This window comes from Triturus cristatus, chromosome 5_1 (assembly GCF_964204655.1).
Source record: "Triturus cristatus chromosome 5_1, aTriCri1.1, whole genome shotgun sequence".
In the NCBI taxonomy this organism is placed as follows: domain Eukaryota; kingdom Metazoa; phylum Chordata; class Amphibia; order Caudata; family Salamandridae; genus Triturus; species Triturus cristatus.
Genome location: NC_140587.1, coordinates 821,056,858 through 821,071,426, shown reverse-complemented (window position 1 = coordinate 821,071,426; position 14,569 = coordinate 821,056,858). Strand labels below are relative to the sequence as shown.

General features: G+C 46.1%; 1 protein-coding gene across 3 annotated transcripts in view; it reads left to right on the top strand.

The window, feature by feature from the left end:
- MIMS1 (mitochondrial inner membrane scaffold 1) overlaps nt 1-14,569 on the top strand; it is a 98,413-nt gene that overhangs the window by 58,372 nt on the left and 25,472 nt on the right. For all 3 annotated transcript variants that reach the window (XM_085605879.1, XM_085605880.1, XM_085605881.1), the window contains exon 4: nt 4,995-5,106. In XM_085605879.1, the coding sequence (XP_085462005.1) occupies nt 4,995-5,106 (112 nt within the window). The remainder of the gene's footprint in view (nt 1-4,994; nt 5,107-14,569) is intronic.

Here is a 14,569-nt window from a genome sequence, read left to right as displayed (position 1 = left end):
AAACAGGCTCCCATACTACATTGAGAGGGACGAGCTTTTCCGCAAGTCAGACCAACTTTGCAAAAGCACACAAGGGCCACCCTATCTCAAAGGCCGTCATAGCCAGGTGGCTAGTGAAGGACATCCAGAAATGCTGTCAAATAGTTAAAAGAACCCTACCTATATGCATACTCTTATGCTTTAAAAAAAGGCACAACCATGGCCTTTTTGGGTAATATCCCGCTAGCTGACATTTGCAAAGCAGCTTACAGAGCATTCCCATACACGTTTTCCAAACACTGTTGAACGGATATTCTAGCCCATCGAAAGGCTATAGTGGGCCAGAACAGACAGCATTAAGAATTTCTTTCCAGACATCTGTACAGCCCACGGGCTAGCCACCACATCTAGAGGTTACTCATTTACAGTTTATGAAAAGCATGTGCATCTACAGCCACACATGCTACGAACAGAAAAGGAAGTCTGTATTTGTTGCAGCTCTTTATCTTTTATACCTCTTCTCTTTCAGCACAATACACATGGTGCACCAGGATACACCCACTTACCCTTCCATATATACTTTCAACTGCTGTGTGGAAAGCAATCTAACTTTGAGTCAATGCCCTTGCATATTATCCACTAAAGGACCCTGCATCCTGTGACTTGAAATTATTTTTCAAGCAAAAACAACCTGGAAACAGCCAATCCCAACGCTAGATGTCAGGAGTATGCAAAGCATGTGAATCTACAGCGCAACAAAGTATGAACAAATGTTTATAAGATAATTAGCATTTTCTTTACATCGTTCCCCGGGACTTTACAAACCATTGTAACATATTTGTTTTGTTCATCAGTCCTTGGGATGGAACAGAAGCAATTCTACAAGTAGCAGAATGCATTAGGTTGTTCAGTGAAAGCCTAGACATGGAGTTTGTCATTCTGGTTACTTGTAATTTAATGGTAATGGTAGGTAAGCTACTGGCAGCATTACTTCAATTAAAGTAGTGGTCTCTCGTAGCAGGATGATATAATAAAGAAAAAATTGTGTCAGCTTTGCTTGTCTGTGTGTGTCTAACCAAAGGAAAGCAACAGTGTTTAATGAAATTGCGAATAAAATGACTCTTGGTATCTGTATATTTTGAAAATACAAGTATTTTCTTTTGAAAGTCCGTCACACCCTCCCCATCTCTTTCCCTGTACCCTTCTCAGCTAGCTGGCATTGTTGCCCTTTACAAGAGCTAGACACGCCAAATGTCATTCTAAGTTTAGTTTGTCTCAATGTGATAAAGGTTACCTTTGAAGATATTTAAATGTCAACTCATGCCAGCCTGCTGTGTTAAGAACTTAGGAGTGACACTCCTGTTTATACTTAAGAGCTTTTGCATGGCACTGTTCTTCTATAAAATGTCAAAGCAGATGGATGTATTTAAATCAATGATAGCAGGGACTTTGTTGTCGAAGTACTGGTAGACTATGGTACTCAAGTTACCAAAAATGTGTTTTATGTTACTTTGTTGAAAATGTACTCCTCCTTTTCATATACGGTTTCTCATGGTGCTGTATTACAAGTAACCTTCAGCACATACGCATCCACCCCTCTCACCCAAAACCTAGGTGATGCATGCTAGGGTATGAACAGCTGGGGCCCTGTTACAGAAGTGTCTCCGGGGTGCAACGGACGTTTGAGCCCACTTTGTGCGACCCCGGGCCACTTTGGTATTCCAGAAGGGCCTGCATATGCTTGTGCATCCCTTCTGTAATATCGATAACGCTGGCACGCTTAAAGCGCCAGTGCTATCTTCAGAGGGTATTCCTCATTTGCATGGGGGTGTGTTCCATGCAAATGAGGGAATCCCTTTGCCTCTGTGCCCGCGCCGTATTACAGAAGAATAATAGAAACAAGGGGTTTGGCCCTAGACAGCTGGACGGGCCGTATTAAACTAGGAGCAAGAAGTGTCCTAGCCGTCACCTTTCAAATGCTGCTACATTAATTTAACCGACTATGAACCAACAACTCAATTGACATTGGCTTGAGGCATTTATGTGCTGCTCATATCTATGTACTTTATTCCACATTCGAATCATGGGTCAGAGAAGTTGGATACATTTCAGTCTAGAACAAATGACACTTATTTATGCCATAGATCAAACAAAAACATACAAACTTCGTGGTGAAGTATTGTGATGTAAAAAACAATACATGAACAAGTGATACAAAACAACAAATTATACAAACATTATGTCACCAGTCTTAATTCACAAACAAAGCAGCTACTTGGATATCCTTTAGCATCCACATTGGATAACTGAGTTAAGTAGCTGCTATCACGGGGAACAAAACAATCCAACCCAGTAGTGAGACAATTCAAAAAGCATTTCCCCTGGGCGGAAAAAAGTTATCAAATACAAAAGTCCCCGTGTTGTGTAATGCCGACGCGTTTCGATTCCCAGGCTGGCTTATGGGTTTCTCTTCAGGGCGTGGACTGGTTTATCTAAAAAACATAAGGGGCATAAGTTGAACCTGTGAAGGGGCTCTACAATTCCAATTTACTCAAACTACAAAATAATATTTTATAAGTACATGATCGATTTTACGTATTACAGAAGCGGGCGTAGAGACAAAGAAGCTCTCAGGCGCACAGCAGTGTGCCACCCACCAGGTGGCACACTGTCAGTGCACCCCCTGAGAGCAGCCCTCTGGAATTGGGAAAGAGAGCCCTGTGGACCCCCCAGACATCCCCTTGCAGGCATGTGCAGTCAGTCACTGCAACCCCCTGCAAGGGGATCTCTAATCCCCCTTCAATGTGTAGACGGGTTGCTGCCTGCACAGTGAAACACGGAGAGGCTATAAAGCAGCTGCTCCGTTTTTCACAGGATTGCACTGCCCTCAGCGCTAGTTTGCGGCTGCACTGGGGGCAGCACTTTCATGGTAATATGGTGCATTTCATTGCGCTGGGCGCACCATTTAAAAGGTGCGCCCGGCGCAAACACTGAAAATGCACCAACCGTGTAATACGGCCCCTGGTACGCAACTCATAAGACCTCCACTCCCTCCCTTGAACTCAAATCTATTGCAGCCATTAAAATGCTAAAAGATTAGGCTAAATGTCTCTGAATGTTACAGTGGGTCTTTAAAGGAGATGTTTATGTTACAGTTACAGCTTTTATAAAACACTTACTTTGTGTGATATTGAAACCTGTGTCTGGTGTCCAGCACAATACATAAAAACACCGATTCATCTTGAGCAACTTTAAAGCACTTGTAAACCAGACACCTTTTTTATCTGAAGCAATATACTTGCAAGTCTGACAAACCATAATTTATGTAGATGGTCCCTTGTATAGGAGAAGCACAGAGGTATGCTGCAAGGCATAAAATGAATGTTTTCAGACGTTTTAGGTCCTTGTAAGCAAATACTGAGGCTGAACAACTGGTGTTGGCCTAAGGTATTATCCTGTATTTCTCTACTCTTGGAATTCTTCAGTGAGGTTCAAGCAGTTTGCCCACCCTCACTAAATGCCTTCACTGGTGACTAACGCATGGAACAGAACATTCCACCCATTTACTCCATCTGGTGAACCTGAGAGGGCTGCTTGCCTCATTGAAGAGAGAGGCAGTGGGGTCAAAGGTAGTGCTGTGGAATACCTTGAATATTTTCCCCCATCTTAACGCATTGAGGAATTGGCACCCATTCTAATCCATTAAGGAATATATATGAACTTTGTGGTGATGAGACACTCCAAATTATAGCGGTGTACGATGAGTGTATACAAAACACATTCAGTCCTCTGTGGAGACTGCAAACCATGGTAATCAACACGTCCCTGTGTTGATAATGGATCCTAAGTAAAGCAAGAGAATGTCCACTGCAAACTGTGCCGAGACTAAAATGCTGAAAGGAGGTAATTAATATGAAAGATGTTCTAACAAATGATTGGGCAATCCACCCAGACTGTGTTTTCAGATGTAATATTTGTCATGGGGAGTGGATAGTTGAGAGTTGGTGTTGGGACAAACTTTCTTAGAACAGGTGGTGTCTTGTAGAAGACCTGTTGAGAACTGGAAGGGAAGTGAGAAAGTTCTGCTTGCATAGGAGAATCTTTTAATGGAAGGATAGCATCCAAAAGCTAGAATATTTGACTGTGCAGCAGGGCTTTTTTGATGGCCAAGTATTGCTGGCAAACAAAGAGGGCAGTTGTTGGTGTAAAGAGGAGGAGATAGACTGGTTGTGCCGCTCAACAATGGATTGCTTTGAATACGAAGGAGTCGGCTTGGTGTCGGACTCTTCGAGGAATAGAGGGCATGCTTATTTAAGAGGGTGGCATGGGGAGGGTGGAATGTAAAAGACACACAATTGATGGACAGAATGCATAACAAATCAAAACATTCAACCCCAGTCAAGGGATCTGGGTTAAATCAATCATTCTTTTGCTCACCATGCCACCCCAGTTTAGACATGGCCATATGCAAATCAGTCTTGACCCTGTGCCTCATGGGAACAGTCCAGCGCGAACTGCCAAGCCAGGTCCTCTCTGGACCGGAAACAAGCATCCTAGGACCGGTTTCGTGGTTTCACCCCTCTTCAGCCAGTATAGCTTGATTCCAGTGGCACAGTGAGGATGGAATGTTACAGTGTAGAGTCTTGTGTTTTCATTTCTGTGAAACCTAATGCATTCTGGGAAATGTAGCGTTAGTTTGCTTATGTTTTATTACCAATGCACCGAACAATGATGTGTAGCAGAAAATCTGAAGGCAGGAAGCATTGGGTTCTGCCTCGACGCGAAAGTTGGCAAACTGTTACATTGCCAACAGCCTTGCTCGTGAATGTTTCTGTGGGCCATAACAAATGCATCACTACCTTGAAAAATTGTTGATTTTGTCGGAGCACATTTCTGTATGTTGGTTCCCTTCCTCCTGTGACTATTTTATAATGGTGTATTATTCAGATCGCAAAACATGTTTGTGTTTTGATTTGTATTCATTTGATGGTGAAAATGTTGTTTCTTTCTTTCAGGGGAGTGAATGTGATTCCTTTTCTGGAATTCATTGGACTTCCGGAAAGTATTGTTGGAATTCTGAAAAAGTCTCAGGGCGGAAATGCATTGACTGCTTACGCTTTGTATAAGGTATGCAAATCTTGCACCTGTTCCATGAAGCTGTCATTATGATCCTCCAATTGAATGGTGTGGGGCGCTCTGTAATTGTAGCAGTACGTTTTGTATTTACCTTTACAGCGTTGTATTTCACAGTCTAGTAGTGGTAACATTGCTGCACATCCTAATGGGTAGTACATGAGAGAACATTTCAGTGAAGCTCAAGGTCAGTCTGGGAGAGATAAACGCTTTACTGATTTACCTTTTGTCTTTGTGCTTCTATCCATGAATGGCATACCCCAAAATTTACATTTTCATTGTACAAATGTATATAGCTAGTGTGGGCTGCAGGGAAACTGGTAACACCAAAAGGCTTGGTGGGTGCGTAACATACATAAGTGTGATAGTGCTGCAGTGAGAATTAAAGTGTGAAAGTTGAACTCTTCAACTTTTTTCTTTTTCTGCTTTATAAAAATGTTCTTATTCTTGCTATGCTCTAAATTCAAGCGGCCTGAATGTACATATCCTGCAATGTATTTTTATATATTGCCATATATGATCTAATCGCTTGGTCAATGAAACTCTCCTCTGATAGCGAGTTTAATTAGGGAACAGAAAACCTTTGTATTTTTTTTTTCTCAAAACTAACACGTTTTACTCCGTTTTCAACTTCTGTGGCAGACTGCTCACGAATCTGGTTCGGTTAACTGCTAACAGTCCACCTGTGTGTTTTTTGTTTTTGTTTGCTTGTTTTGTTTATAGCAAGCTGGAGTTAAAAGGCAGATCTTAAGATTTTCCTGTGTCTGTAACCCTAAAGGTCTCTTTCAGAACCAAGGCCCCATCGGCAAGATGATTTTCTGAATTTGGAGTGTTAGCTTAAACTCTTTTCCTAAAGTAGGATCTGTTTTCATGGTTACCCCCACTTTTTGCTGGTGCTGCACCATTTTTCTGACTAGTGTGACTAGACTAGACCCGGATCCTGCTAATCAGGACCCCAGTCACTGTGCTCTCTCCCTAAATTGGATTATGGTAAGTACTTTGGTACCTTCCTAATTGGCTACTGGTGTACCCTTCTAAGTCCCTAGTATATGGTACTCCGGTTCCCAGGGCATAGGTACACCAGGGGTCTCCCATGGGCTGCAGCATGTATTGTGTCACACAACAGAGACCACTCAAACTGTGACTACCGGTCTCCCATTGCAGTCTGTGTGAGCTGGGCCTAGCACCACTCGCAGCAGATATGCTTCCTTATATCTGAGGTCACTGCACTGAAAACCTATACGTCACCCCTAAGGTAAGCCTTTTAATCCTGAAGGAAGGGTGCTTGCTTGCTTATAAGTGTGAGGGTGCCCTGCACGGACAACGACTACAAACCCAGGAGTTGATTCTCCAGGCTTTGTCAATGCGGTCAGCCATTTTATACATATAGTGAGAATCAAGTCAATTACAAGATGTCTAACAATATATTGGCTGCACCGAAACCGGTCATGTTTGATATCAAACATGTTGGAATCTTGCCCCCAACACCGAATACAGTGTTGGATGTAGGATCCCATGTACTGGGAGGCTCCCCAAGGTAGCCCCCCCTGTATTCCCGGTACCACCCTTTCAGGGTCTAACAGCAAGCTAGTCCTGCTGCCGACCACAGACATGATTCTGCCCTCCTGCTGCTGAGTCAGGCTCGAGCATAGGAAGGTAAAACAACAGGTTTCCTGTCACATGGAGGTAGGCCACCTCCCAGACAGGACTTAGTGTATTGAGCTGGGGTGGGGGCGCTTGCCAGCGCCACCAGACTGCTTTGAAGGGCATATTTGGTGCCCTCCTGCCATACTCCAGTTGGAACCAGTTCAGTGAGCCTTTGGCTCCCGCTCTGTCGTGAAACTGGACAAGGGACATGGGAGTATCCTCCCCTCGGTCCAGCTCCTCCTCTGGGAGGGACCCCTGAATCGGCCCAACCCTTTCCTTTGGGTACTTAAGGGCTTACCTGTGGGTGGCTTATCAGATTCATCATGGGACAAGGTTCTGATCCGAAACCACTTCTACTTCAACCGTCTGGCCCTCTGGACTTCGTTGGACTTTGCTTTGGGAACCGAGACTGCACCTGGAAGACTCCTGCTGCTCCTGATCTCCTCATCCTGACAGTCGTCTGTGCATGTGCTCCATCCAGTTTGTTCTCCTGGCCTGTGGGCATCAGACACCTGAAGGAATCTCCCTTGTAATTAAGAAGCCACTCCCCTGCATCTGCATGCAACGCAACAAAGCTGACCGCTCTGCTGCTCCTGAGCTCCCATGGACTCCGAAAGGTTCAGCAACATAGGTGGTGGTTCTGCAGCTCCCTCGAGGCCTGCACTGTCTTCACAGCAAGTTTAAAGCCAGAATCCCTTGTCAGAACCGCTGGAGCAGTACCCCTGTGTAGTGCGTCGACTTGCCGTTGCCAAGGCTTGTTGACTGTCTTCTCCAGAGATCTTCGGGCTCCAATTAGCACCAGCATCTCTTGCTACCAAGATCTTTGTCCTCCCACCATCCTCTGCACCGTGGGCCTGCATCATTGGTGAGCTGCTCGAAGTCCTCTTGCGACTCCTCTGCCTTTGACCTGTGGGACCACTTGATGGTCTTCTTTGGCTCCAGTGGGCTCCCCTGCTTGCTCGGTGCCTGCTCAGACTCTCCTGCACTTGGTGAGTCCCCTGAACCTTGCTGGTCTCATCACTGCACCTTCTTCGTATTCCTGATGTCTGTTGCTGCTGCCAAGGCTTGTTGGTGCTCCTACCGGACACCGACCCCCTGGTTCTCGACTTCCCACGTGGACCAGCTTGTAAACGGTCTTCCACAGCATCGCCCGATCCTCACAGTTGCAGCGACAAGGTCACCGTCTACTCTCCTGCATCTTCCATCACCTGTGGTCACTGGTCATCCGTGCCTCCTGGTCACTCCCGAGTGGCATAGACTCTGTCCCCTCTGCTTGCAGGTACTCCTTCAAGAATCCACCCTGGGATTCCACCGAACTCTTTCACCTTCTTCGCCAGCGGCATCTTCACTGAAGTCCTCAATTGTGGTCTACTGCAGTTTCTGACGTCAGTTCACACCTATGCATTCTGCTTCCCTGGTGTAGGTTCCTGGGGTATCCACGAGTGGGGTGACTCTCCAACCTTCCATCTTCCATCTTCCATGGGGTTTCTTCAGGGTCCCCTCGGAAGGGTGCTTCTTCTGCAACCGCAACTTCCCCATTGATTTGCATTGACTACGCTGCTGTGTTTCCACTCTGCACATGGCCTCCCTGGGGTTTCTGGGTGCTTACATTGGTTGGCTCCTTGGGTCCCCAGCTCTTCCAAGTCATCTGGGTATTTATTTTTTTTATTTATTTTATCAATTTATAGGGCGCAACAGCTACCCAAAAAGGGTTTCCCGGCGCCTTGTCACAGCTAGATTTGAGGGCAGCAAGAGGGAGGTGTCTGTTGAATGGATTATTTTTCAAACAGCCAGGTCTTGACAAGCTTTCTGAACCTAAGATAGTTTCCTTCCTTTCGGATACAGGGGGGGAGCGTGTTCCAAAGGGAGGGTCCCAGGTAGGCAAAGGATCTGCCACCTGTTCTTGCTCGTTTAAACCTTGGTATGCAGAAACATGCTGCCGTCTGCGACCGGAGGTTTCTCGTAGGCGTATAGAGGGAGGCAAGAGATTGGAGGTATTTTGGAGCGGAACCCGCTTTTATCCTGAACATATAGTTCGGAGCTTTGAAGCGGATTCTGCTTTCGATCCTGAGCCAATGAAGATTCTTACGATGGTTCGAAACTCCGACGTTCTTCGGAATATTACAGAGTAGCCTGACCGCTGCATTTTGCGCTACCTGTAGTCGTCCGATCACAGATTTGTTTGCGCCCAGGTACAGGATGTTGCCGTAGTCAAGCCTAGATGTAATAAGGGCATTGACTACGGTCTTTTGTGTTGACACAGGCAGCATCCAGAGGATCTTCCTCAGCCATTTCACTATGGTGAGACATAGGCTGGTTACTTTACTGGCCTGTTTGTTCATGGCTAGGGAATTGTCCAGAATAAAGCCCAAGTTACGGGCGTGGGCCACCGGGGTAGGAAAAGCGCCCATCTGATCAGGCCAATGTACGGAATTCCAGAGATCTTGATCTTTACCCAGAATCAGTATTTCCGTCTTGTCGCCGTTTAGTTTTAGCTGGTTTTTTGTCATCCAGTTCAAGATTTTTAATAGTCCTTCCTTAAGTAACGAAGGGGAGTGAGGACAAGATTCAGAAAGGGAGAAGATGATTTGGGAGTCGTCAGCGTAGTTCATAAGCGTTAGACCTGATTTTTCAACAAGGTCGGCCAGGGGTTTTAGATACATATTAAAAAATAAAGGGCTAAGGATGGACCCCTGGGGAACTCCATGCGATGCAGGTAGGGTGTCTGAGACGGCTTGTGTAGATGCGATCTGGAAAGTTCGATTGGCCAAGAAGGATCTGATCCAATCCAAAGCCTTTCCTCGCACACCATTTGTATATAGCTCTTTAATAAGAGTCTCATGGGAGATGGTGTCGAACGCCGCACTTAGGTCCAATAACACGAGCGCGACCGTGTGCCCTTGGTCGAGAAGCTTTCTGATTTGTTCAGTGACACCAAGCAGGGCGGTTTCTGTAGAGAAGCCAGCCCTGAAACCAGATTGCGAAGAGTGGAGTAGAGAATTTTCTTCTGCAAAAGTGGCTAAAGCAGAGTGTACGTGTCTCTCTAGACATTTAGAAAAAGCTGGGAGCAGAGATATTGGTCTATAATTCGCCAGTATTTCTGGGTTTGCGGTTGGCTTTTTCAGAAGGGGTGTCACCATGGCATGCTTCCATAAGGCTGGGACCGTAGCTAGGTCGAGGGATGAGTTTAGGAGATTAGCAATGATCTCCAATGAGTGGTCATCCAGTTTTTTAATGATTTTGATAGGGATGGGGTCCCTGGGGGAGCCGGATTTAATAGTTTTAAGGATTCCTTTCAGTTTATCTATTGAAAGAACAGGCCAGGATTCCAGTAAATTTTCACCCAAAAAAGTGGGTATAGAGTCAGAAAGAGGGGAAGGTTCTGAAACAGAAATTTTTGCCTTAATGTCTGAGATGATTTTGTCGATTTTCTCAGTAAAAAAGCATGCCAACGCCTGGCATTGTTGTGAGTTTAATGGTGGTGCAGCAGCTGTGGTGTGTGCGCCAGCCAGTTCCTTGACTTTAGAAAAGAGAGTTTTGGGCATGTTGGTTGCTTCAACAATAGTTTTTGAGACAAAAGCAGCTCTTGCTTTTGTGCAGGCAGTGTGATAAAGATTCCTGGCTACTTGGTAACTCCTTTTAGCATTGGGGTCGTACTTTTTACGCCATTTGCGCTCTAGTGCTTTGCATTTAGATTTTTCAATCTTTAGGCTATCATTAAACCATGGAGCCGGAGGGCGATGTCCACTCCCTTTGGTGCAAGTAGAAGGCAGACATTTGTCAGCTGCATTGCTAAGCCAGTTATACGCTTCAGTTGCTAAGCGATCCATATTGGAGTTATGGCTTGGAGGGTTTTGTTGTAGTGCCGAGTTTAATGCTTCAATGTCTACTAATTTCCAATTTTTTCTGCATGAAGCGTGAGTATTTTGTTGCAAGCTGCGGGAGGGTGGAAAGATAATGCTGAAATTAATAAGATGATGGTCAGACCAACCAGAGGGCAAGGTAGCAATACAGCTAAGTTCCCTGATGTTGGATATTATGGGGTCCAACAGGTGGCCCGCTATGTGAGTAGGGCTAGAATTTATCAGGGACAGGTTTAGAGTCTTAAGGTCTTCCAACAGGTTAGAACATGAGGGGATGGTGGGATCTTCTAGATGCAGGTTTAAATCACCCAACAAGGAAAAATTGCTAGATGACATGTAGTAGGGCGTAATAAGGTTGGCAAAATTGGATACCCATTGAGAGGAATTTCCTGGTGGTCGGTAGATCAGAAGGCCTGACATAGTAAAATTGGGGTTCAAGGAGATTTTGAATAGACCTGCTTCGCAGTCTGGGATCGATACCGGTTCCAAAGTGCATTTTAGCTCTCTGTTAAAGATGATGGCTATCCCACCCCCTACCTGTTTTTCCCTGTCTATTCTGACGATGGCGTAGTTATCGGGGAGGGCAGTAGCAACATCCGGGCCGGCGCTGTCATGCAACCAGGTCTCGGTTAGGAAGAGGGCACTAGGACCTTTTTCTGCAAGGAGGTTGAATATATCATGTTTATGTTTGGGCAGTGATCGACAATTAGTGCTATAGAAAACATAAGTCAGCGGCTCGACTTTACGTAATAATTTACTTTTTCTGTGTCCAGTCTCTCCTTTGGTCGCAGTTCGCATTCCACTTTATTAGTATATGGTTTGGTCTCCCCTCGGGGACCACTGTGTATTTGTGCTACTTACCTTTTCTCCTTTTGAAATATTGCGTCTATTGTGTTTATATCTCCGGGTAGGAGATATACCAATGTGTTAGTGAGTGTATAATATCACAATTTTTATACCTACAATCTGTGGTTCTTTTTCGTTTAACCCACACTATATAATCAGTACTAAGGTTAAACTGGTAAAACAAGCTTCTCAACACTCCTTCAAGACAAGCCTGAAGGCTGCTCTCCACAGCTACCACTTAGAGAGGTTTCTAAGGTTGTGTAATACCACTAACATCACTATAAGGGTGGTGTGGGTTAGCGCAGGGTGCTTCAATTAAATAAGTGTGCACCATATACTAAGCCAGCCTCCTACTTGCCATCTTAGAATACATTGCCTAATGTCATTCTAATTAGTTGTGTGCAGAATTTGCGTTATTTGTTTTCACATAATTCCGCACAATTTTGTCAATTTCTTCAAATGTGTCAATTCTTCATTTTGCACAATGTTAGTGCAAAATTGTAAAATGGTGGTGTGAGGATGCGCTTAAACAAAGAACTATAAACAGCCACTTGAATTCTGCTGTGCTTGCACTTCTTACTGCAAATGTTGCATTGGAGGTTATTGTTTACCACTCCTAGCATGCAATTATGTGAAGTGGCTTAATTTTGTAAATTCACAAAATGTAAATTTATCCCTGGCCTAATACAAATTGATCTATAAAGTTAGGATTCAGGCCAACGAAAACTTAGGTTTGACATTTTCCAGTTTGTTTATTTATTTTGCTATGCGATGGTATGGTGAGTGGTTTGAGATGCTATAGGAGATCCAGCATCACTGTGAGGCTTGATCCCTATTCACATTTTCCAACGGACTTCCTTTCACAACTTGTAGGGCTGCAACTGATAGAGAATTCTAGCCACAGATTCAAACTGGATCTGGAAGATTTTTTTGTGAGCAGTATCCCTATGCACCCGGTAGGTGGCGTCGATCGGCTCTGCGTCAGTCGTCTGTGTCGTCCGCGCCAGAAGTGACATTGCAGTGCCTATATAGGTGGCACCCTGGTGTGCGGACATCAGTTTATTTCTTTCCGCGTCAGCCAGTGCTGATCTGGAGAAGAGCTATCTGTCTGTTTTTTTTCGTTTTACAGGTGTTTTTTGTTTTTTTTTACGTTTTGTCGACTATCTTTGAGGTTTACTTCCTGGTGTGTCAAGGATGTCTTTGCGCAAATCGTTTTTTAACCCCTGGGTGCCTGTCACAGACCGATGTTGACGACGGACCCGCACCTAGTTTGTCTTTACTGTCTAGCATGACACCAAGTCGAGCTCCGATTGCTGGGACGTGGTCCCAGAAGACTGTGAGAGAGCGGTCCCTGAAGCTGCAAGTGGCCCGGCATGCAACTCCGCGGAAGTTGAGAACCCAGTCGAGAAGGTGGTCTCGGGATCATTCACGGAGACGGAAGTCATCCTCTTTCCATTCGAAGTCCTCGGTACACTCAGGTAGGAGGCACAAAAAGAAGAGCAAGAAGTCGAAGTGCGCTTCGACTTCTCCTCGTCAGTCGACCAACAAGGCCTCTTTCTCCGGAACCTGCATCTGGGCCAACTCCGTGCCTCCCCGAATTTCCAAAGGCTGCATTCACCCGCGCCAAACAGAAAAAGTTCTATTAGGCCCTGTGCCTCATATTTGGGCAGCCAGACCCTGTCGATGTGCCATCGGGCCCCGCGGGGTCGGAAGGGGGCCCATCTGGTTCCATGCCAGCAGCTCCAGCCGCGGCTCCAGTGGTACCCCAGGGATCCATTCCTGGATCTGGACCGTTACCAGTTATGTCATCTCAATCTTGCCCAGCAACAGTGCCGATGCTTCTGACACTGCCACCCCTATTGTCATCCCAGACTCCAACACAGAGCCATAGAGGCATCGCCCAACGCCGACTGGAGCCTTGCCTCTTAGGCCAGAGACTGAGCCTTATTTTCATTGGCTAGGGCTCGGAAGACTGGAAGGGGTCACTAGACCCTTTCCAATACCAGCCCTATGAGGAAGAACAGTGTGGGCTGGTGTTAGGACCTGGATGAGGCCAGCTACCTGGATATGTTTTGTCCCCCTACCAGGGCTACAAAGGAGGGAGCTTCTCACGCAATGGTGGTGCGGAAAGAGGCTGAAGTCCTTGACTTTCAGCTACCCACTAGCGGTACTGCAACCGGGTGTCTATTTGTCGGAACCCTTACTCCCATTCAATGACACCCTCACTGGTGTCCTGTTGGTTACCTGGTACAAATCCAGCACATGAGCTCCTGTGAATAGGAAGATTGACCGCCATCGCCCGCACCTGGGATCAAACCTACTTATGCAGCACCCTACCACTGAGAGCTTGGTGGTCCAAGCCTCCACCTCCCAAGGTGCTTTCCTTTACCGATCCCCGGGATACGGAATCCTAGAAACTGGATTCATTTAGGAAGAAGTTTTTTTTCTTCCACCAGCCTGGCATTGCTGTCCATGAACACTGCATGCCTTTAGGGCCTTTATTCCCACACTTACTTACTATACGGTTGCTCAAGTGCTGCCACAGGTCCCGGAGGAGGCCCGGGCTGTACTCTTTCCAAGCTGTAACCGACGTGAGAGAAGCTGCAAAGTTCACTATTCGATATAGACTTGACACGACCGACTCACTAGGGAGAACGGTTTCCATGACAGTGGTTCTCAGACGCCACACCTGGCTGAGGACAACTGGCTTTTCTGGTGATGCCCAAGCTTTCCTTATGGACATGCGCTTAAATGGCGCTCCTCTCTTCTGAGACCAGCAGATTCGGCCCTCTCGAGCGCTTTAAGGATTCTTGTGCTATGACCAGGTCCTTAGGCCTTTCTGCTGTCCCATGTCCACCTCAATCTGCCTGTCGTGGGGCCAGTTCCCACCCAGCCACCCCACCGTGCAGGCTTCCCAGCCACAGTGTGGCCAAAGGCTTGGTACCCACTGACCTCATGGGTCAGGATGCAGCGGTTTGGTCTGTCTGCCAGCTGCCCTTCTGCAAAAGCCTTCAAACCCTCCTAGTCTGCCCCATTACCACCATGAGTGCCCAGTTGGCGGTAGGATTCGCCATCGCCTGCCCCACTGGCCGTCCATAACA